This window comes from Dipodomys merriami, unplaced genomic scaffold (assembly GCF_024711535.1).
Source record: "Dipodomys merriami isolate MVZ:Mamm:240054 unplaced genomic scaffold, mDipMer1.0.p SCAF_15, whole genome shotgun sequence".
Classification (NCBI taxonomy): Eukaryota; Metazoa; Chordata; class Mammalia; order Rodentia; family Heteromyidae; genus Dipodomys; species Dipodomys merriami.
In genome coordinates, this window is record NW_027202826.1 from 30056758 (window position 1) to 30081670 (window position 24913).

Genomic DNA, 24913 nt, shown 5'->3' on the forward strand with positions numbered 1-24913 from the left:
GGGGAAGAAGGAGGGAAGGAGAGAGAGGGGGGGGACAGGGCGAGGGAGAGACAGAGACAGAGACAGAGAGATACACAGAAAGAGAGAATGAGTGCTATGATTTTTCCATTCTACCATCCCATCCCAATTTCTTCACTTGGAGAAAAGGAGGTAACAGTCACAGCTCAAGAGTCTCTCTTGAGAGCTTGTGGCCATCATTAAAGGGCATATGCTATTCCTTAACCATCACAGTCTAGCAACAGTGAAGCATGGTTTGTCTGTGGGTAGTTGTTCATCCAAGAAATATTAATAAAACCGTTGGTTAAACTGAGAAAGAACTAGCTTTGGGTCTCTACTAATGCTATAAGACACTGTGTTAAGCTTAGCTCTGTTCACTATTATTTCTGTGAGACCCTTGTGAGTAGAAGGAATTCATCATAGACATTTACACCTGACAGCTTTGAGTACCCAAAGCATGTAGATAAACTTTCACTCGATCAATTAATGAAGGCCTAAACAGTAGTTTAGTTTTCAAGCTGTGGAAGTTTCTTAGTTGAGTATCTGTGTATGGAGACGAGCTACTTACTGCATCAGAAAAGATGCCCAGAAAGATAAGAGTGTGGCATACGTCATTATAAGCTAGGCTGCTTCCTTTTTATTCTTGGATGCTACGTCCATAGCCATTAGAGACAAAACCCAATCTCTGGATGTCTCTACACTGACATTTCAGTGAAATAATTCCAGTCCTGAGATTGTCTATCAGAGAGCAAGTGAGGTTACCGAGAATTAAATCAGTCCTCACCCACAGGCCGCACAGATGACCCCTCAGGTTGAGTGTCTTGTACTCCCTCCGAGCCCAGCCTGTCCACTGCTGCAGTCATATCTTGCTCCTCTCTCTGCTGAAAATCCCTCAGTGACTTAAGGTTGTTTTTATCATGAAATCTAAATTCCTTTGAATATAGCTCACAAAGTTCTACAGAATTTGTTTGTGACCTTCCTTTCTAGTTGCTTTTCTGGTCATGCTTACCCCTCAACCAGGGCTAGCTACAATATCTCCTGCTATTCTGGCTTGGCCAATCCTGTCCTCCAGTTAGGAACACTTTCCCACATTCTTTAACCTGGTGCTTGCTATGTGGTAGAAATTCAGTACCTGTCTTTTCTGAGGGTGTGTGTGTGTGTGTGTGTGTGTGTGTGTGTGTGTGTGTGTGTGTGTGTGTGTGTGTGTGTGTGTGTGTGTGTGTGTGTGTGTGTGTGTGTGTGTGTGTGTGTGTGTGTGTGTGTGTGTGTGTGTGTGTGTGTGTGTGTGTGTGTGTGTGTGTGTGTGTGTGTGTGTGTGTGTGTGTAAATGTCCATCCTGGTGCTTGAACTCAGGGCCTGGGTGCTATCCCTGGGCCTTTTTTTTTTTTTGCTCAAGGCTAACACTCTACCACTTGAGCCATGGCTCTACTTTTTGGTGCTTAACTGTAGATAAGTGTCTCACAAACTTTCCTGCTCAGGCTGGCTTCAAACCAAGAGCCTCAGATCTCAGTCTCCTGACTCAGCTAGGATTACAGGTGTAAGCCATGGGTGCCCAGCTAGTACATGTCTTTTTAACTGGCAGCTTTTCTTTAAGAATCTACAGCTATCCATTAGGCAACAGCATATAAATTATTAGTGTTCTAAACCAATTCCCTCCCTCTCTACCTCCCAAAGGGCTTTCTGCCTTCCTACCTCGTGTTTCATTTGAAAGTTCTGTACAAGGTTGAGGTCAGTGAACATCCGGATTGTGCACAGCGCTGTTTCCAGATCAGACAGTTCGAAGTCACTGAAGCCGAAGTCAGTAATTTTAAGGGTCTGGGCAGATGGCACCACAGCAGCCTTAGGAAAAGAGAGATGAAAAAGGTGAAATAAAGGGAATCACAACATTTTCTCACTTGGCTATAGGAAAAAAAGAACATTATGTATTTACTATTTTGTCTTTTAAATGTTGCTATAGTAGATGTGAAATGACCCATACTTGCCAATGTGTTCAAGGCTTGGGCTCCAGGGTGTCACTGTTGGGAGGTGACAGAGCCCAGTGGGAGGAAGTGACATTATGGGGGGGGGTGTCATGTCTGTGGAGAGGATATAGGGACCTTAGTCCCACCTTTTCCTCTTTCACTTCCTGGCCACCATGAGCTAAGTATCTTGTTCAATCAGTGGCTTCATGCCACATATACTGCTTCGCCCCAGATCCAAAAGCCACAGAGATGACCAAATGTCATCTGAAACAGGAGGTAAAATAAACCTTTCCAGTTTCCCTCCCTCTTGATAAAGGGACTGACCATATATAAAATTCAAGTTGGTCCAGGCTAGTCTTGAACTCCAAACCCTCTTGAATCATCCTCCTGAGTGCTGGAATTATAGGCCGGCACCATCTTGCTTGACAATAATCTTTCCTTTTTTAAAGCTGATCTGCTCTGTAAAAGAAAGCTGCCTACCATAAAGGTAATATATCAGGAATGTTTTATTACAGGAACAATTCTCTTGTAACAAACAGAGCCACATGAGGTTAATGAACATAGTTCAAACCCATATATTGGTAGGGGCTACATGCCAAGATTCTGTCTCAAAATAAAAAGCTTCTGAAATACCAGGTCATACTGAACCCCAATTTCCAGCAAAGAGAATCTGGCTGAGGCCAAGGAACTTCCCTCAGACCAGGCAGAGCCCTACAGCCTTTTCTCTCTTAAATTTCCTGTCCTGTCCTGGGTCACTGGAGTCTGTAGGAACCCTTCCTGGGTCATTTGCCATTCTAGGGTCTGGTGTTTTTTTGTGGGGTGAGGGTGAGGGATAGTACTGGGATTTGAATTCAGGAGCTTAAGTGTGCTAGACTGGCACTCTACCACATAAACTATATTCCTAGTCCTGTCAGAGCTTCTTTGAAAAGTTTTGGGTTCGTTAGACTAATACTAATGAGATGAAAAGAAAGGAAAAAACAGAGATGGAACCAGATTCCACTCTCTTTGATTTTCAATGAGGAGCTGAGTTACCATGGGTTTCCTTTATCTTTATCTTCCACGAAGTAAAAAGATAAAAACAGTAATAATCTTGAGAGCTATCTAAGAGCTGACAATGTCACTATGAATCTAAGGTCTCTGGAACAGTCTTCTGTTTCTCCTGGTCTTCCATTTTTGCTTCCCAGACTTTTTTAAACCTGCAAAGTTCATAATCAAGGATTGTTTCTTCAGGACCCAAATTCATGAGGAAGTATGTGTTCTGTAAAGTGAGCTCCACGACTGAGGAATGCGTGGGCTGAAATAGAAGACAGGAGGATTGCAAATGTTTAGATAAAGGCTGAACTTGTTTGTTCCTGCCTCTAACTTTAGAGATGAGGTACCAACCGCAGTGGGGAAGAATGGAGGTGGGAATAAGCCCACCTTTTAACTCAAAACATAATTAAAAGACAAGAGGCCAGATTTTCTTTCTTAGGACATCGTCAGGCTTAACAAGTGTATTTTCTTTTCTTTTCACAAAGCTTTTTCTGCATGCTGCAAGGGTGGAGGCAGCAATAAAACAGCCTGGATCTCTGTGCATTCTGCTGCTTCCCTGCCTCTCGGCTGGGAGAAATATAAATCTTTGCTCCTTGAGATATATGACACCACAACTCAGCTTCCTGAGCAGGCCCTGTAGGGATGTGCAGACGTTTCCCTTAAGAGCTTTGTGCTCAGGGATACTGGGGTTCAGGATTCTGGGATCAGTCTCTAAGAAGACATGAGAAAGTCAAGAATCCTTTAAAGTCCTGCTAACCCGCTTCTTCACTCTCACAGAAAAATCAACTTTTGAAAGGCAATTTGAAGTGAAATGAATTACCCATAATTCTTTCTACCAAACAAAACTCCTACATTTTACTGGTAGCAAGGAATGAAGTGGGTGGTATCTCTGGGAAAGAACAGGTACATTCAATTCTAGATTTTTCAGTTTCTTTTTTTTGAGTGATGGTTCTATTTGTTAAAATTTACAAAGTGACATTTCTGAGCTTGATTTTCCATCAGGTGGCAAAATGATTTATTGTATTATGGTTTTGAAAACAAAATCAAACGTTTTTAGTGGTACTGGGGTTTTGAACTCAGAGCCTTATGCTTGCTTGGCTTTATTTGGTCAGCTATACTACTTGATCCATGGATCCAGCCCTGCTTCTGGCTGGTTATTTTGCAGATAAGAGTTTCACAGGCTTTTCTGCCCTGGGTGGATTCAAACTGCAATCCTCCAGATTCTAAGATCCTCAGCCTTTTCATTAGCTTGGTTTAAGGCACCCAATAGAAATACCACTTTTTAAAGAATTTGTATATGAATAAGACACTATACATAAAAAATACATATATTTTTGGTTGGAAAATCCAATTCAAACTCCTGAAACTATAATGGTATTTAATCCCATAAAACAACTGCCTAATTTTCCATAGAAAAGCACAATGCCTTTGAATTCCCAGAAGACTCTAGTTTTCATCTGTGTCAAATTAAACACATGTAAAAGATCTACACACAAAAAAATAGACAAAGTTCATCATTCAATCTACCAGTCAGCTTACTGTGTGTGTGTGTGTGTGTGTGTGTGTGTGTGTGTGTGTGTGTGTGTGTGTGTGTGTGTGTGTGTATGTGTGTGGTATGTGTGTATTCTTTGGGTTGGTCTGAGTTATACATTCAACTATCTTGGTTTAAGGGAAGTAACTATAGTTAATAAAATATTTTAATTTCTTAAGCCAGGTGCCGGTGGCTCACGCCTCTAATCCTACTTACTCAGGAGGCTGAGATTTGAGGATCGAGGTTCAAAGCCAGCCCGGGCAGGAAAGTCTGTGAGACTCTTATCTCCAACAAACCACTAGAAAACTGGAAGTGACACTGTGGCTCAAGCGGTAGAGCACTTGCCTTGAGCTGAAGAGCACAGGGACAGCGCCCAAGCCCAGAGTTCAAACCCCACGACCAGCACCCCACCCCCCCAAAAATATTTTAATTTCTTGGTGATCTTATCTAAACCTTTTGTTCTAAATATCATCTGACTAACGAAGAACCAAATATAAAACTGATCATTAAAGCTGGGCACTCGTGGCTCCTGTCTGTAATCCTAGCTACTCAGAAGGCTGAGATCTGAGGCCCATGGTTCAAAATCTGCCTGGGCAGAAAAGCCCATCTCCAATTAATTACCTCAAAGTAGCTACTTTTAAGAGGGGAGGGTGGGGCCAAGGGGAGAGGAATAGAAGAATGATGAGGGAAAGGGGGAGAAACGCGGACAAGAATTCATTGTATAGAACACAAAACTGAGAAATATCAGGGAAGGGGGTGGGTCCAAGTGAAGATGTTGAAGTGATGACAGATCAAGATTCACTGTACACATAAATTGCTTTGTTAAATGGCAAAAATTTCAATATATAACCTAGTATTAAGATAGGTAAGCGAAGGGGGGGATTGGGAGGGGTGGGCGAGAATACTGATCAAATGCACTGTATTCATAAATTGCTTTGATGAATGACAACTCCTTTGTACAACTACTTAAAAATAATAAAAATATTTTTTTGAAAAAGCTGTAAGTGTTGTTGTGGCTCAAATGAGTTCAAATTCCAGTACCATTCCCACTCATTAAAAAAAAAAAGACCAAAAAAAATTAGCTATTTTGTCTAAAAAAGACAGTAGTTTCTATTATTCACAACTGAACTCTGATGTTACTCTTTTGGGCAACAAAAGTGATCTCAGACTAGGCATCTGTGATGGGATTGTTGATCGAGATGAATTTGAAAGTAGAAGAGAATCAGGACCCAGTCACCGCAGGGCTCTTCGAATGTGGTCCCTGGATGGTGAGCATCTGGGAAAACTGGTTACAAATGAGAATTCTGGAGCTCCTGAATCAGAAACCTGGATGGGTTTGGCCATCTGCTTGTCAGAACAGGCCTATCAGGTGATTCTAAGAATGCTGAAATCTGGGCACTGCTGCATCACAGGGAGAAGCTATTAATAATCAGCAGGACTTGGGCATTTAAATGATGGCTTGTGGCCTAGAATAAAATAAAAAGCCTTGTGGTGACTGCTTGTCATTTGTAATGGGCAGAAGCTGCAGGGAAAGTTAGCTGCTATTTGATGTGGTACAGGGATTTGAAAAAGAAGGAAAGAAAAGAAAGGGCTCTGGGCTTCAGAGTTTTAGCTTAAGTCATGGCCAGAAAACCACATATTTTATGGCTTCCTTAAAACATTCTTTTCTGGGGGAGGGGCAGTGCTGAGACTTGAACTCTAGGCTATGGCATACTCCTTTATTCTTTTTGCTCAAGGCTGATGTTTTGCCATTTGAGCCACAGCTCCACTTCGGCTTTTTGCTGGCTAAGTGGAGTCTCATGGACTGCCCTGACAAAGCTAACTTTGAACTGCAATCTTCAGAACTCAGCCTCCTGAGTAGTTAAGATGAAAGGCATGAGCCACCAGCACCCAGCCTCTAACATTTGTTCTTGTAGCACTAACATGGCCAAAATCCAGGTGTGGTCTCAACCTACAGGCTGCTGAATTACAGGGAGGGTGGAAGTCAGAACACTGATTAAAGAGGCATGAGATACCAAGAACTGCTTAGACACTGTATAACTACAGCGTCTCCCATGAATTCACTCTAGACTGTCCAATTTCATAGTGCCCTAAATCTTACCATTACCATAGTTCTGTTCTTTCATTGTTCCATATAATTGTATAATTATGTAGTATATCAAACTACATATTCATTGTGTATTGTAGTGCCTTCTATAATGACCATCTAGAGTGGGAAGTAAAGACTGAATAAGGTTTTGTGTATTTTGGTTTTATTTTTCAGCCATCAAACATATCACCAGAATGCCAATTCATGTAGCCTATAACATTCTCTTGTAGTTCTATTACTCATTTTGTTTACTTTTGACACTTATGATTATAGTTGGATTTCTTTTCTCATTTGCATTATAAATACTTCATGAATGTAAATTTTCTTTTCTGTTCTATTTTTGTTTTTAGTGGTATTGACATTAGAACTCTGGGCTTTGTACTTTTAAGGCAAGTGTTCTACCATTTGAGCCATGTCCTCAGCTCTTTATTATGGTAATGTGAAAAAAAATCAGCTTCAGTTTGTATTAGTGTTATTATATTTTGATTCTCTTGCTCCCGAACACACAAGCAGTGGCTCACAGGTTTTCTATTTATTATCAGCTCTGGAAGGAATTACTTAAAACAGCCAATTCTAGATTATGTCCAGCAAACAGAGAACTGGTTAGGTTGAATACACAAAAAGCTTATATTTATTCTCGCAACCTGTGACGCTTTTTCTTCTGGCTTGTTTCACTTCTCTGTTAGTTGAAAATGAGTATACCATTTCTTGAATGCACATAATAAGAATGGCTGGTGCACAAAAGGTCTCAAATGTGACAGGAACATTTTATGACCTCAGTGTTGTCACTACCAGATTTTGTGAAGTCTCCCACCCCAGTGCCACCTCTAACAAAAACCAATGTGTCATGGGCTCTCTGTGAGTTCTTTCATTACGTGTTTCTACTCAAGCCTGGAGACCACAGAGCTTCTGACATGGCCACCTCTAGCACATTATTAGCAGGCTACTTTAAATTTGGGACTAATTATTAAATAATTTCTACCTTCATAATCATTTGCAGAAAAAAATAAGTAAAAAAATCTTACTGAATTGAAGTTAAGAAACTTGAGCTGGTAATTTGTTTCTTTTTGCTATAAGCTCTAAAGAAGTGTGGGTTTTATAGAATGCATCAATTCATTTAAACAATCATCCAACAAAACACACAAACCAGGCTTTTATGTCATCACTAAATAGTCAACATCATTATTACACTCCATAATGAAGAGTCCAATGGGGAAGACAGACACATACATAAATGAGATACAGTTGTTTAGTCGAACAGAAATATGTTGGTAGTTGGCCAGGTGCTGGTGGCTCCCACCTATAATTCTAGCTACTCAGGAGGCTGAGATCTGAGCATCATGGTTCAAAGCCAGCCCAGACAGAAAAGTCTGTGGACTCTTATCTCTAATTAACTACCAGAAAACCAGAAGTGGTGCTGTAGCTCAAGTGGTAGAGTACTTGCCTTGAGCTGAAGAGCTCAGGGACAGTGGCCAGGCCCAGAGTTCAGGACCCACAACTGACAAAACAAAAAACAAAAGAACCTTAACATTCAGTGACAGGAAATCTAAGCCCACATCTACTTTTCCAGCTGGGCTGTGTAACATCTTAGGACATGAGAGCCCTCTCCACAACTTCCCCTATGAAGATCACTTCTGTAACAGAAGGGACATACTGTGTGTCCCCTAAGCACACAAATAAGGAGGGCATCTTTTCGATAATTCAACCAAGAAATGAAATAGTAAAAAAAAATAGTGTAGTTACAAAGTGTATGGTCTCCTTGCAATCTATAAAGGATGTGTTCACAGAAATAAACACATTTGGATAAAGCAAATACAACAATCTTTAAAAACGATTGAGTTTCTTATTTTTGGTGGAGGCCTCATAAAGAAGATTTATTTTTAGCCTGTGGTAAAGTCGCCGGTAACCTCAGCAGAAAATAAACACTCCTAGCTTCATGACTACAAAATGTGGTCAATTGTGTGTCTTTGTTGTTGTTGTTGTTGTTATAAAGGTGATGTACAGAGGGGTTACAGTTACATAAGTCAGGTCATGAGTACATTTCTTTTTGGACAATGTCACTCCTTTCCTTGCTTTTCCCCAGTTTTTCCCTCCTGTCCCCAGCCACAAGTTGTATAGTGTCTAGTGAGTAGCACAGCTGATTTGTCCACCCTTTTGCCCCTCTACTTCTAGGCCTCCTCTTACCCTCCCAAAGACAGGTAAATGAACAAACAAGATAGAAAGGAAACAAAAACACCAAAGGAAAAAAATCCTCCTGTTTTCATTTCCTGGAATTCATTTTGATAAACAATATTTTATATGATCAGAGGCACATAGGCCTCTGTGTGTGAATATCTAGAGTCTATAATTTATCATGTCCTAGTGTATTTTAGATGTAGCTTCTGCATATGAGAGAAAACAAGTGCTGTTTGTGTTTCTGAGCTTGGCTTACCTCATTTAATAAGATTTGTTCTAGGTCCATCCATTTCCCTCTTCTTAAATTATGTGTTCTTTATACAAACAACAAAACCCACATTGCTATCAGATGGTCTCTGCCCACCCCAGGTCTGAAATCGCACCAAAATAAGAATGAATGGAAACTGGAAGTAACTTCCCCTCATAGCTAACAATTAAGAAAGGGCTACTTGTTCGTAACATTATTTATTAAAAGAAGTCTTCTGAAAAGAGGGATGTTACTGAACTTGCTCTCCCATGAAATGTCAAACTCTCTGGGGTTTTGTAAAGGCATTTGGTTTCACTACTTCTTGATATTTGTTCAATATAAATGGCAAAAGGAAAAGAAACGTCAATCTTAATAGTCCTTTTTTAAAGTAAATGTATTTTCAGGAACAGTATTAATAGAAGGTGCTTCATCTATGATACTGAAGACTGCAAGGACAAAATCATGGCAGGCGTCTCTATGATCTCTGGCCCCACAGGCCCTCTCTTTCTCAGGGCCTCTCCCACAGAGGACAGACTGGTCTGTACCAGCCTGGCTCCAGATTTTGAATAAAGTCACAGCTGCTACATCACAGTCTATAGAATACGGTTGTCTCTTCCCTTCTGCTCATACTGGGTTTTAAATTCAGGGCCCTGTGTCTGCTAAGCAGATGCTCTACCACTTGAGCTATTCTTCCAGTACTTTCAGTTTTAGTTACTCTTTACCTGGGGTCTTGATGTTTTGCTCAGGGCTATCTGTGGACCTTGATCTCCCCATCTACAGGATCCCTTTAGCTAGGATCACATGTCACAGCTGGTATGTTTGCTGAGCTCTGGTCTGCCTAACTTTTTCTCTGAACTGGTTTTTAATTACAATCTTCTACCCCCTACCTCCTGAGTAGCTGCACTACAGATGTGCGCCACTATGCCTTTATTTCTCTTCCCTGCTTTAATATACTCTCAAGATATGTGTGTATGTGTGCACGCATGCGCATGTGTGCGTGCGCATGTGTGCATGTGTGTGTGTGTGTGTGTGTGTGTATGTACTGGTAGTACTGGGACTTGAGCTCAGGACTTGAATGCTGTTACTCAGCTTTTTCATCTAAGTGGTGCTCTACTAGTCTCAGATTTGTTTGCTCTGGCTGTCTTTGAACCAATCTTCAGATCTCAGACTCCTGACTAGAATTACAAGAGTGAGCCACTAATGCCACAACTGAATAACCAGACCCAAGTCAGCTGGAATGCCTTGTTATCCACAGCTATGATGAAGGACTGTTAAAAGGTCTATATTGAATACCCCTTTGTATAGCTACTTAGAGAAAATAAAACAATTTGGAAAGTAAATAAAAGATTTATAGTAAATTGCTTAATTTTAAGGCCCTACTTCTGTTACATCCAATTTTAATCCAAAAGAAAGTGAGACTAAAAATAATATTTTTAAAAAACCTCAAAACACAGAGAAGGAACAGGATTCTGAATTTCCTATCAATTAATTATTCTGATATAACTTGGAACAACAAACTTTCTGGACACAGGCGTAAAGATTTAGTATACATCAATACATTATGTAATTCTCCTAAGAATAAATTTTTAAAAATAAAAGTTTAGAAACCATTTGACAGCTTTTCAGTGTAGGCTTTAAATGGAGATAATCAGACACAGGATAAAGGCAATGATTGCTGGATGATACAAACACCTGTTTGGTTGGACACTCAAGGAATTTTAATTCAGTGGATAGGAAATGAAAATTGAAATCAGTTGCTAAATTCCAACCAATTTAAATGAATCACTTGACCTACAAGCGATGGACCCCACATTTTTCAACGCAGTTGCCAGAAATCTATTTTCTGAACGGAACAACAGATGGCTTTGAACAATGCAAATTACAGCAATTCTCAGCCCTGAATGTTTTTCTCTTGCTAAAATTATAAGCACAATTGAGAAAATTGTTTTCAGATTGTTTTGGGTGGGGGAGGGGGAGGAAGGAGAAAAGAGTATATACTATTTTCAAATTAAAAAGCCTGAATTAATATTCTTGTGATTCTTTTAGAGAATTTGTTAAAATTACTCTATTTGCTAGTTTGTATTTATCAAAAAATAAGAACATGAAAAAGTTTATAAACCTGCCTTCAACTTGAGCACAACTTCATCATGCTGTAAAACATCCTTCTTGAAAAGTTTGCAGTTCATAGGTGATGTGCAGTTGGGAATTCTATCCTTGTAGGAAGATTAAATAAATAGATCCATTATGCTTGCGGTGAATCTTATTGTGTGTTTGTCAGTCCTGGGGCTTGAATTCAGGGCCTGGGGTGCTGTCTTTGCACTTTTTTGCTCAAGGCTAGCATTCTACCACTTGAGCCACAGCTCGACTTCTAGCCAGGGGCTGGCTTTGAACCATGCTTTTCAGCTCTCAGCCTCCTGAGTAGTTAGAATTATAGGCATGAGCCTCCAGTGCAGAGCTAAGTGAATCCCATTTTAAACCTACATGCCTTTGTAAACAACTGAAAAGTGGCTTTGTAATTTCAAAGACTATTCCTGAACACACTCAATAAATGTAACCAATTCTAATGGAAGCTGGTTAGGAAAGATATCTAACCATTCAGGTAGAATCACCTAAAGATTCTGGCACTACTCCTGAGCAATGACTCATTTTCCTTTTCCCTGATTCAGCTGAGAATGCTTCCTTGTCCTCTTTCTACTTCCTGCTTTGTAACTCTCAATACTTTACAATGAATGGAGTGTGAGCTTCTCTCTCAAGCCCCACCCCATCATGGCAGCGTGACCTTGAACATGTCCTTTGGCATTCTAGTCATCAGTGAGGCCTACATGACATAGTTGAGCAATTAACATGAGAAATATACGTCAAGGTATAAAAAGTTTAGTATATGACAGGCTACAATGATGATGTCCATTAACAAAAAGGATTTCAATAATCTGATCAAAATTTCCATTCATTCATGACTCTTGTCACATCTTCACATGGATGTCACCTCTCTGGTCATCTCAAATAAATGTGAAGTCAAAGAGATACAAAAAGAACCTTTTCACATGTCTCAATCAGCCAATTCCAATGCAGAGTGAGAATGCATGGCTCCTTGGCCTACAAACCCACCAGCTTTTCTCTAGTGTGATGCTAATGAACCATGCAATGAGAATTCAGTAACTTAGCTCACATGAACTCAATTTTAAACTGTATACCATAAAACCATAGGATCTGAAATTAAAATTCCTCTCAATTCTGAATCAAGTACTGGTTTTAAAAAAACCAAAACAATTGATTGTCACTGGTGGTTGACAGTAATCTGTCTCTATTTCCTGAGGAACTCAAAGCTAACCTACAGATTAAAAGAGAGTGAAAAAATACAGAATAATATGTTTTGTAAAGTCCATATATGTTACTTGTTGCCTGTATGATCAGTAATTTTGAACCCTCAAAGGAAAGTAAGTGTTGATTAAGTATTTTGACTAGTGTCCATCTAAATGTTTACCACATTTAATAAAGTATCTAGGGCCACAGAAAATTGTGCATTGCATGTATTGTTGTAGTTAGTTGGGTTTTTTTATTTTTATTTTTTGTCAGTTACGGGGCTTGAACTCATGGCCTGGGCTTTATCCCTGAGCTTTTCTGTTCAAGGCTAAAGCTCTACTCTTGAGCCACAGCACCATTTCTTGGCTTTTTGTGGTTAACTGGATATGTGACTCACAGAAATTTACTGCACGGGGTTGGTTTTGAATCACAATCCTCAGATCTTAGTAGCTAGGATTACAAGTGTGAGCTACCAGCGCCCGATGGTTATTGAGTATTAAGAAGAAAGAAAAGAATTACTTACTGCCAAAGCCTGGAGCTCTCTTGTTTCTTCCTCTGCAGCTGAAGCATGATAGGACAGAACCTGTGACAAGAAGAGACTTGAATGTGGATGGAGAGAAAGATACCTAGTCTGCAATTCCGCTCATACTTCTTGGAGAGGTGACTAGCCTTCAATGAGTGTCATCTCCCTCTTTTTGCTTCCATCAACACAGTGAAAACCCTTGGGCAAGTTTCACTGTGTGCTTCTGATAAACAAATTCCATCCCTACTTTCAGAGAAAACCCTTGTAACTTTCATTCTGACATTGTTGAGACAACTAACACATGATTTATAACTCACCCCAGAAATAACTATTGGATTGAATTTGGCAGAAAGTTTATTTTGAGTTCTTCTTTTAAACAATATACTGATTATGTTAACTAAGGTAGGGGTTATATTTAAAATGTTTATCATACTTTTAAAATAAAAAGTTAGGAAGGCGTGACATTGTCCAAAAGAAATGTACTTGTTATCTGACTTATGTAACAACCCTTTTGTACATCACTTTTATAATAACAATAAAAAAAATTAAAAAGTAAATAAAATAAAATGTTTTAGGAGTTCTATTTCAACAAAGACAATGTTCCCAGCTTCTCCACAAAATGATTATTGAATCAGAATTTTCAGAAATGAGAATCCAGAAATCTGTAGTTAAAAAAAAAAACATTCCTGCTTTCTATTGATTTCTTTTCCTTACTTTTCATTTTTTTTTAATGTAGGAGTTATTCTTGTTCTTGTTTTATTTATTTATTTTTTGTTTTTACAAGTGTCTGCCTAGAAAGATCTCAGAAATGGGGAAGGGACAGACTGCAGTAGCAGTAAGCCATGTTATCAGTTGACTATTACTTTCTGAAGACAAAAGCAGGGAACTGGCAGGGCAAGCAGTAACTTGAGTCTTGTTTGGGTTCTATGAGCCTTGACAAGTTTCTAGAAGATGCTCAGTGTTGTTTTTCTCAGTTCTCATTATGCAAATCACATGATTTTTCTAAGGACACAAGGTTAGAACAACATACAACATAAGGAAAGAAAAACCAGACTGAGGAGTCCTCAAAATTTCATCTTACCTCCAATGTGACCATTTGCTTGGCCATGGCTCGCTCCACGGCTTCATACATCTGTGTGTTCTGGATCCCCAAGCCGCAAAAGATGACAAAAGCTTCTAGAAACTGTTCATCATTTCGGTTGAAAGGCTTAACCTTGCCAGTATTCTCCTCTACCTTATTAACAAGCTGGCAAACTCCTGTGACAATACAAGAAATTCAGCGGCGATGAATGATCCTGACAGCTCTAATTGGCTTGAACACTCACCTTCAAAGCATGGCCTAACAAGGTTCTCTTAGAAATGCCTGGCATCTCCAAACAATTAAATGACCATCCACAAACAGAAGCTAGGTAAAGAATTAATGAACACTAGAAATAGTTTCACAGAGTCCTCAATGCGCATTGCTGGTGTTAAAAAAAAAAAATCCTAGAGTGCTATTTTCCTCCAGACTGGGTTGTGAATTTTTGATTAACTGAGTCCCTGAAGACAATTTGTCCTTTGGAAACTAATTGGATTTTTGTTCACGTGCCAAGAATACAATTTTGATGCACATCAGAATTTTGGGTCACACAAACTTGCCTTTCCTTGCTGAGAAATCTGCAGTGGAAAACAAACAACAAAAACAATAAAGGCAATTCCAAACACAGAATACAGAAAGCAAGAAAATCAGCTGAGACGTCTGGGAGCTCATATAACACACAGAAGTAAGAGTTTCATGGACTTTCCTGCCCTGGTTGCTTTGATCCTCATATATCAGCCTCCTGAGTAGTTAGGACTACAGGTATGAACCACCACACCTGGACCTCTTTGCCCTTTTGGTGGGTCACAATGGAACCTTACTTCTGGTTTTCTTTCCAGACTGTTAAGTATTTTGGAATTAGCAATTTAAATGTTTCCCCCCCTTCCAGTTCTATTTCCTCAGTTAATAAACTTCCTGGCAGACAACAAGAACTCAAAAAAAAAAAAAAAAAGAACTAATGAAAAAAAATTTAGGACTGCAGCTCTAACTCAAACTACTTTCCCATGAAGATTACAGTCTCTTCTCCCTATTTTTCCTGGAGCACACAAGGCTTTTATACAGTCTGTGATGACATATAACTACATATTAATCTGTTATCACCACTGCCATCACTCCTTTATTTAAAAAAAAACTACAAAATGAGCTGGACTAGTCTTTTCTCTCTACATTTTTAAAAATTTGTCTAGAGAGTAAAGACATCCACATTCATTTTTCTCTCTGCATGAGTGCCACCGGGACTATTTTTCTTTTGCCAGTCCATCATCTAGGAAAATTTCAAAGCCAACAAAATAAATCTGGACATTGTAAGAAACAGTCATGCACTCATGGGCAGTGAGCATTCATTATCTCAAAAACACTATCCCAGGACAGCAGAAGACAAGGGTTATGTCCTTTAACCTTTGTGAATCTCCAGTTATAACTACAGAACTGTTTATATAGGCATCTGGCTGTCTCCCAAATCCCATGTTCTCGAGGCGTGTGATACTCATGCTGTTCTTCTCATACCACGGTGGATTTGCCTTTCTTTTCATGAAAGTTGTCTATCTTCTACATGTAGCCACTTTTCATAAACAAAGTTCTTAAAATTGCTTCATTAGAGTTCTTACATGTCTAGCAAGAAAAGAATAACAGGCCCTGGGCTGAATTTCAGGCAGTCTTCTAGGTAAGTATGTTTACAATCTGCCTCAAAGTCCAATGAATAAATACATGAAGAGCTACTAGGCTGGTCACTGGCGACTCACACCTGCAATCCTAGCTACTCAGGAGGCTGAGATGTAAGGATCACACTCTGAAGCCAGCCTAGGCAGGAAAGTCCATGAAACTAATCTCCAATTAACCACTAAAAAAAAAAAAACCCAACATAGAAGTAGAGCTGTAGCTCAATTGCCAGCTTTGAGCAAAACAGCTTACAAAAAAGTGCGTGCTTGGGCTGGGAAGGTGGCTCAGTGGTAGAGCGCTTGCCTTGCATGCCTGAGGCCCTGGGTTCGATTCCTCAGCACCACATAAGCAAAAAGAAAAAAGCTGGAAGTGGTGCTGTGGCTCAAGTGGTAGAGCCCTATCCTTGAGCTGAAGAGCTGAGGGACAGAGCCCAGGCCCCAGAGTTCAAGCCCCACAACCGGATACCCTCCCCCCCCCAAAAAACGTGTGTGCGCGCACACACACACACACATGCACGCATGTGCACACACACACACGAAAAAGAAAAAAAGAGAAATGAATACAACCACAACAGTCATAACTAATAATAAAAATATTTTTTCTTCCTTTCTTGGAATACATAAAATGGTATCTTTCAACAAACAGCATTTACTTATAAAGCAATGAAATATACCTTAATATATATATATATATTTATAATAACACAATTGTACAGTCTAGATTTGAGTATTTACTTTTTTCTTTTTTTTTAAGTCAATCTAGTGCTGTTATACATATATCCTACTTTTAATGATGTTATTTTGACCTCACTTTACATTCAGAAAAGATAATTCAGTATTGGCTAACTAATTCTATATTATGTAAAAATATGCACTGATTTTTAAAGTACTGTTTAGATATAAATGTAAAAGTTAATAATGTATATCACTTTTCCCATCTGATGAAGATATGTATTAAACCTGCTAGAAACCTTTTCCAAAAAGAGTTGATATCTCAGAAAACAGACTCCTACTCATTTAGAAAATATCAGCCAGACACTGGTGGCTCATGCCTATAATCTTAACTACTCAGAAGGCTGAGATCTGCAGATGGTGGTTTGAAGCCAGCCTGCGCAAGAAAGTCCATGAAACTCTTACCTCCAGAAAAAGCTGGAAATGGCACTGTGGTTCAGGTGGTAGAGTGCTAACCTTGAGCACAGCACCCAGGACCTGAGTTCAAGCCCTAGGACTGGCAAAAAAAAAAATCACTTGTCCAAGATTTTAAGTTGCTGAGTACAATTTAGTTTTCTCTCAGCGATAGCAAAAATTGCCAGGGACTTATGTCTTGTTACTATGATGGGATTTTTTTTTCATTATTTTAAAACACATTTATGTTGGTATACATTAAGCTATTTTTCCTTAAAAACTTGATGACCAAACATTTGAGCCGAGTCTCTTGGGATTTTCCACTAAGCAATCAGATCAGTTGTTAATTATTTTATTTTCTCCTTTTCTGTGTGTCTGTTTCATCATCTCTTCTCTAGTTTGGTTAGAATTTCCTTTGAGTGAAAGTTTTCTTAAACCACTTTACATATAACTTTTTCAATGACTTCTAAGAAAAAAAAGTCAACTTTCTAATTAGTATTGGTTGCCACTTTCTTTATTCTTTTTGTAGAACTAGAGATTAAACTCTGGTTCTCTAACATGCTAGGCATGGTTTACATATTCAGGACATTACATAGGCTATTGCTAAGCTTTCCACACTGGCCTTGAACTTGGAATCATTCTGCCTCAGCTTTCCCAGTTGCTGAGATGTACAGGTGTGTGCCATCACACCTAGCTGATATGCAATGTGAAAGTGTCATGTAAAATGGAGCCAGGTAACCTGAGAGGAGGGTTGGGAGAGGTGGGGGAGAATGACGGAAGGAGTGACAGATCAAGATGCACCGCACTCCTCACAAACCGACATGGTGAATCCAAACCCCTTTATACAATAGCTTAAGGATAATTAAAAAAAAAGAAAGAAAATACAATGTGAACAAGAGAAGCAATTTAGAACAGATGATCAGAAACAAGTACATATTTCTCTGTAACATTTTTCTGTCAAATAAGGTGTTGTTGGCTTCTACCACACCTTTTTTTTTTTTCTACTGAACTATTTAATTGGAAATGTTCCAGATAGGCTGTCTAAGTTTTCTTTGCCTAGTTCCTGCGACTGATTCCTTCAAAATGTGCCCTGGAATATGGAAAACAGACATCAAAATTGCTGGTGAATACAAAATGGGAAAAAGGCCTATTTAGCCTGATAAATGGAGAGACAGAGAGAGCTGATGAAAATAAATGAATGCTGACTGAGAACCGTTTTTCCTTGATAGCATTGGAAGCCAAGTCATGGAAACAATGCAGCAGGCAGAGGCCTAAGATAACATGTGTTGAAATGAAACAATAGTCCAGGGAATAAATTAGATGATCCAACAGGCCCTGTACTGGTGTAATGGCTATAATTTCATCGAAATGTCAGTAATGAGAAAAAATGAGGGGGGAAGGAAGGAGATTACAGAAAACACATGGGTTCAGCCATCTTTCTGCACATGGGGATTCTCTATTAGAATCACACAATAGCAGAATCTTCCCTGTGACATGCCAGATAAATTATCCACAAACATGATATTTTCCATGCTGTGTCTGTGGGTATGCGAGTATAGCCCAGAGTTCAAATTCCTAGTTTTGTCACACTTACAAAATAGCAGGGGAGCACTGGAGATTTTCCTGCTCATATTTGAATTCAACTTAAGCACCTCCCCCACCCCCTCAATATTGCCATGGAAATAATTTGGTTTTGTTATTTACAGTGTGTATGTGTGTGTGTGTGTGTGTGTGTGTGTGTGTGTGTGTGTGTGTGTGTGTATGAGACAGAGAGAGAGAAAGAGAGAGAGAGAGTGTGGATGAATATTAAGGCTTGAATTTAGGACCTTTGTTCTGTTCATGAGCTTTTTCACTCAAGGCTGATTCTCTACCACTTAAGTCACAGCTTCACTTCTGGCTTTTTGGTGGTTAATTGGAGATACAATTCACAGACTTTCCTACTCCAACTAGTTTCAAACCACTTACTTTTGGCTCTGTTATCAAGCAGGGTGACACAAAATGTATGCCAAGGGAAATAAGATTATTTCAAATGTTCTTCTATATTGTTCTTTACAATGACAGGAATGAATCCCAGGACCTTGTGCATGCCAGACAAGTGCTCTACTACTGGGCTACACCCCCAGCCCCAAACATTATTTTACTTCTTGCTGTTGTTGACTTGTTTCAAACCCTGAGAGGTCCACAAGGTGTGTAATGTACTCACAATGATTTCTATCAATCAAAGGGAGTGAAGCCCGCAGCATGCTGGGAAACTCCTGGGGGGGGGACGGGGAGGGGGCTCTCTGCATTTCTCCCTACCACTTCTCACTTATAAAGCGATGGATGAATGCTCAATGCATCACTTCCCCTAGTCACTCCCCATTCCCAGTTAGACTGCAAAGAGACCCTGCTGAGAAAAAGTGACATGCTTGTTCTATCAAGTTGCCATTCTGTCTTACTTCCTACAGCTTACTAGCAAATAGCACATCTGGGATTCAAGTTCACATTTTTCAGATGTTCAAGGCAGCCTGTAGTCAATCCTTACACATTCATATGAAAACATGTATTAAAAAGAAGTATGATATAATTTAGCTTTCTCTTTGGTCCCTTAAGTTACAAAAACCAATAGTTATTGGTTTGATAACACATTGGTCACCATTCTCTGCAGGTTTTTCTTAGTGCTTATGGTCATCTGATTAGTGGTCACCTTCCAAGGAGAGCTTACATATTCATTAGCCTCGATTATTTTATATGCTGGAGTATATGCTGACCAAACAGGCTGGCAGGAAGATGACATGCATGTTTCTCAGGTACTTTTAATATGCATATCATCATGGACAGAATCTGACCTTAAGAGGTTCAAGGTCAAAGTGGCTAAATTTGCTGAGGACCAATCTGGAAAATGACAGAGCAACTTAAGAGAACCAGAATGGTCTTCATGTACAACAAGAAACAGGTCTGACCCAGGAACAACAGTATGTGTTCCTCCAGCTCCAGCCTGCTGCCTCAACTTCAGTCTACTGATTTATAAGAGGAAGCAACTGTCAAAGCAACCAAGATGTCTGAGAGAACATGAATAGTGTGTTCTCTTCCTACGAGCAATTCTATGTTTTAAAGAAAAAATAATCAGGACAAAGAAAGTCAGACTGGTTGGCCTGGAATCAGAAGGGAAGGCAGATTGATGGAAAGTTCAATGGCATTAGGCTGCCATTGCAAAGATGGAAGGATGAATCCTAGGGACAAACTGTTGATATAGTATTGGCTACAACATACTAAGTCCATCCCCACCCAAGATTGGTGCATCACATGGTCAGAATACGCCATGCATGGAAACAAATCTCTCCCCATTCATCTGCACATTGAATGCAAAAGAAGTCTCATTCCAGGACAGAACTTCAAGATGTACTTTCAATATTTATGGATCTTTTGTTGTTTTCATGAACAATACTGCTATTCCCTTCCTCTGCTTGATACTCTCCTTTAAAAAGAGATAGAGTCATATGTTGCTACCTGAAGAACGTGTGTGTGTGTGTGTGTGTGTGTGTTGTGTGTGTTGATCCTGGGTCTTGAACGCTGGACCTGGGTGCTGTCCCTATGCTTTTTTGCTCAAGGTTAGTACTCTACCATTTGAGCCATACCTCCATTTCTGGTTTTCTGGTGGTTAATTGGAGATAAGAACCTCACAGACTTTCTTGCTTTGTGCTGGATTTGAACCACAATCCTCAGATCTTAGTCTCCTGATTCGTGAGGATTATAGTTATAAGCCATAGGCGCCTGGCTAACCTGAAGTTTTGTAAGGAAAATTTATATATCTAAGCATAGTTCCATTAGGGTTTTAGGGCCTTAATTTTAAAGCTTTTTTTTTTTTGGTTGGTTATGGAAGCCTGCAGGCCTGCGCATTGTTCCTGAACTTTTTCACCAAAGTCTAGAGCTCTACCACTTTGAGCCACAGCTCTACTTTGGGTTTTCGGGTGATTATACTTTAATCCTCAGATCTCAGCTTCTTGAATAGTTAGGATTACAGGTGTGAGCCACCAGTACCCAGTTTCAAAAGCTTATCTTCAGAAGGAATTCATACCTTCTTTCTCTCAGGGTTTTGGGAGAATATTAAAATTCAACCTACTTTCTCAATATCAATCATGAAGAAATAGCGTATCAAGTCACATGTTCTTTTTCTTTGCTTCTAATATAGCCTATAGTTGCAAGAAATACAAACATTGGCGATAGGAAATATCGCTCTATTTTTTGAAGAATGCACTCTTCTGCTATGGCTGAAGTAGAGGTTTTCTGTAACTTTCACAGAGGTATATAAGAGTTGCAGGGCAGCAATTTCTTCTTTGCTGATTTATCACAAGAGCTTAAAACAGTACTCAGTAATTACTTATTGAATAAATATGTAATATAACCTACAATCTGAACTTCTATTGAAACCAATGAAGAGTAGGAAGTAAGGCTCTAAGAAAATTAACACATTAACACATTAACATCTAGGTATCACTCACTTGGTCTAAAAACTTTCAACCACGCCACTAGGAGGAAAGGTGTGATACTGGGTTATAATGATTGAAAAAACACATGACAGTTAATAAGATATCAGATGCAAATGCCCATTAGCATTTATCAACATAAAATAATTTCCAAATTCTTTTATTGCTGCTATTTTTCTATTCCCCCCCAACCCCGGACATCTGAACCTTTAAATGTATCCTGGAAAGAAAGAAGCAGCTGGAAATATGATTTTCAAAACCAAGCCCACGGAAAAGCTTTACCTATGACTTTATTCTTCTTTCCATTTTTTATAGGTGTACAAAGCAAACTTCTAATGCACTGCTGGTTTACACTTCCCGTGGTTTCATTCTAAACAAAAACAAAACAAAATAAAAAAGCACAAATGATAAAGACTGATTTTTTCCCATTAGATGTCATATTACTGATATAGAATATTTGAAATCATGAATATATTGATTATGTCCTGGTTCAGTGGCTTGAATGAAGTGGCTTTTGTGCTTTTGCTCAGCTTTTTCAGCCACAGTTGGTGCTCAACCACTTACAGCCACACGCTAGCTGACAATTTTCTGATGAGTTGGAGACAAGAGTCTTTCAAACTTTTCTACCCTGGCTGGCTTCAAACCCAGATCCTCAGATCTCAGCATCCTGGCTAGCTCAGATTACAGGTGTAAGCCACTGAAACTCGGCTATATTCATCTTTTAGGAGCTGGAGACAAAATTGAAACATGTTAAAAATTAGAATGAAGTTTTCAGAAGTAATAAAAAGCAGTCAATTTTATCTAAGAATAATATATCAATAAGTTCTGTAGACCACTAAAAAAGCTTAAAAAATTCCAGGTTTTTTTCTTTTACTTTAAACTTTCCAAAGAGTTCACAACAATAGTAAGCCAAATATTTCTTTGATATCTGCCATACTAGCAAAGTAGGCATCTCCATATGGAAAATATGCAGATTCTGAAAGCCCTGTACCATATGTGAAACTACATACCAATCCATTATCGTTTGTGTGTGTGTGTGTGTGTGTGTGTGTGTGTGTGTGTGTGTGCGCGCGCACGCGCATGCACTGGAGTTTGAACTTTGAGCCTGGGTGCTGTCCCTGAGCTTTTATGTTTAAGGCTAGTACTCTACCACTTGGAGCTTTTTGATAATTGGACATAAGAGTCTCACGGACTTTCATGCCCAAGTTGGCTTTGAATTACAGTCCTCAGGTGTCAGCTTCCTAAGCAGGTAGGATTACAGGCAGGAGCTATCAGTGCCTGACTTTTTCTTTTTTTCCTGGTCAATCTATTATATATACCACTGTGCCCAATGCCCATACCACAAAACCTTAAATAAGATATCCCAGATGTGTAAGTCAAAGAATCAGGGCAGCTGCCTCAATGCTCTTTTGTTTCTGAAGCGAAATGAGAAAAGAATCTGGAATTCTGTTTCCAAGGTCTGAGATGCAGGCCTTCATTGTTTACAGTCAGACAAAATGGATGTGCATGTCCCCCCAGAGCTAGCTAGGGTAGACTGGCAATGACATAAACTCAAGCCAGAAGGGTGCTTCATGTTGCCGGGCCAGGCTTCATGCTGGAGAACAGCTGTAATAAGAGGCCTGTAGGGAAAATGGCCTCCTGGTCTCAAATCAGGTTACTTACTGTCCAGGGAAAGCGAGTGTCCTTGCTGACATCAGGGATGTTAAGTGGTTCCATGGTGTTTTTGACATATTGCGCATACATATAATTGATTTTGTTTGCGTCTCGCTCTCTGTGGGAGGAATAACCAGATATGAGTCCCTTCTGTGCTTTGAGAAAACACGTATCATGGTTCAAAGCCAGCCTGGTCAGGAAAGTCCATGAGACTCTTATCTCCACTTTACCACCAAAAAAGCCAAAAGTGGAGCTGTGGCTCAAGCTTGTGATTTTGAAAGATTAATCCTATGTACTTATCGTTTTATAATTCAAATAAAAAAGTAACAAGTATGAATTGAGGGCTTTAAAATATCTATTTTCCCAAAAATAAAGCTACAAGAACTGTACAAATCACATTCATGCCTCTCTTCTCATTCATTTCTTCCATCACATTCATTTCTTCTCTCATTGGGTGGTTCTCTGAATGGTAGCCCAGAAAGTTAAAAGCCTGCCACCAGGAAATCAGTTGTGTTAGGATTCGCTTGGCAGTAAACCAACCTCAACAGTGTACTACACTTTATTCCACTTAGAGTACGAGTCTAATGTTTACCTGATATATTACTGAAGTTTTAACTTAACATTTCCAAGCTGTGGTCAGTGTATCATGTCAAGTTGTAAAAAGGTAATTATCCCGTGGATAGGTTAGAAAAATCCTCAAGGAACAATCACTTTCAACTGATTAAAAACTACCTATAAAAAATGACTTACAGGGCTAGGAAGGTGGCTCAGTGGTAGAGTGCTTGCTTTGCATACATGAGGCCCTGGGTTCGATTCCTCAGCACCACATAAGCAGAAAAAGACAGGAGTGGTGCTATGGCTCAAGTGGTAGAGTGCTAGCCTTGAGCTGAAGAGCTGAGGGACAGCGCCCAGGCCCAGAGCTCAGGCCCTACGAATTGGAAAAAAAAAAAAAAAAGACGGCTGTATACTAGAGTCTCATGTTTGTAATCCTAGCAATTCTGGAGGCTGAGAGCTGAAGATTGTGGTTCAAAGTCAGCTCGTAAGAACATCTGTGATATTCTTATCTCCAATTAACCAGCCAACAGATGAGAACAGACCTGTGGGTCAAGTGGTAGAGTGCCAGCCTGAGCGAAAAAGCTCAGGAACAATGCCTAGGCCCAGGCCCTGAGTTCAAGCCCCAGTACTGGCTTACGCGCATGTGTGCATGCACATGCGCACGCTTGCGCGCACACACACACACATACACACACACACACACACACACACACACACATACACACACACGATTTACTGCCCACACCATCTTATTACCCAACCATGCTTCATCTCATGGAAGTGGCTTAGACTGACAAAATGTTCAATAATGAAAATTGAAGGGCACTGTGCTCTATCACTAATCAGTTTCAGAAACCTAAAGAATAGTAACTATCCATATCAGGTCACCCTTTCTCAAAAGATTTAAGTTACTGAACAATGTTTTTAGGTCTGTGTTTATAAAATTAGAACCATTATGTAATCTTTATTAGAAATTAATCTTTAATGAAATTTTATTGTATGACTAAAGTCTTTTATTGCATCATTAGAAACAAAGGCTCACTTTAAAATACCTAGCCAACACAAGGCACTGATACAAAATGATATTTATTAGTATAAAATCAACTAATCAATCAGTTAAAAATTAGTCTCTTTTGAGACAGTTACACCAATATATTTGGCTTTTATAAAAATATTTTTATACTTGAACTGACTTGGAATGATGAAAAAAATGGAGAAGATAACTTCTACTTAGCCTACACAGAAGAATGTGATTTTCAGCAGAAACTAGCCAAGTCTTTGTTTTTTGTTGTTTAAAAAAAAAAAAGAAAAAAGTGTGTTCACCAGTAGAGGTCACTATAACACACCAAGTCACTGGGTTTTCAACTACCACCAGAAATCAGAAGAACTGGTTTAACTTGTAATAAAAATAAAAATCCAATGCATAAAACACAACTATACACATATGTACTTCCATAAATAGCAAAGATAAATGTATATAACTTATAATTTTATACTTTTAGTGAATATTACACAAATTT

The 24913-nt window shown here is 39.3% G+C and overlaps 1 protein-coding gene across 6 annotated transcripts in view; it reads right to left on the reverse strand.

The window, feature by feature from the left end:
* Nucleotides 1-24913, reverse strand: part of Pde5a (phosphodiesterase 5A) — a 230594-nt gene that overhangs the window by 36152 nt on the left and 169529 nt on the right. For all 6 annotated transcript variants that reach the window (XM_070022515.1, XM_070022514.1, XM_070022517.1 and 3 more), the window contains 5 exons: nucleotides 22848-22956; nucleotides 21468-21555; nucleotides 13940-14115; nucleotides 12859-12918; nucleotides 1690-1836 (listed from right to left, as the gene is read on the reverse strand). In XM_070022515.1, coding sequence (XP_069878616.1) covers nucleotides 1690-1836; nucleotides 12859-12918; nucleotides 13940-14115; nucleotides 21468-21555; nucleotides 22848-22956 — 580 coding nt within the window. The remainder of the gene's footprint in view (nucleotides 1-1689; nucleotides 1837-12858; nucleotides 12919-13939; nucleotides 14116-21467; nucleotides 21556-22847; nucleotides 22957-24913) is intronic.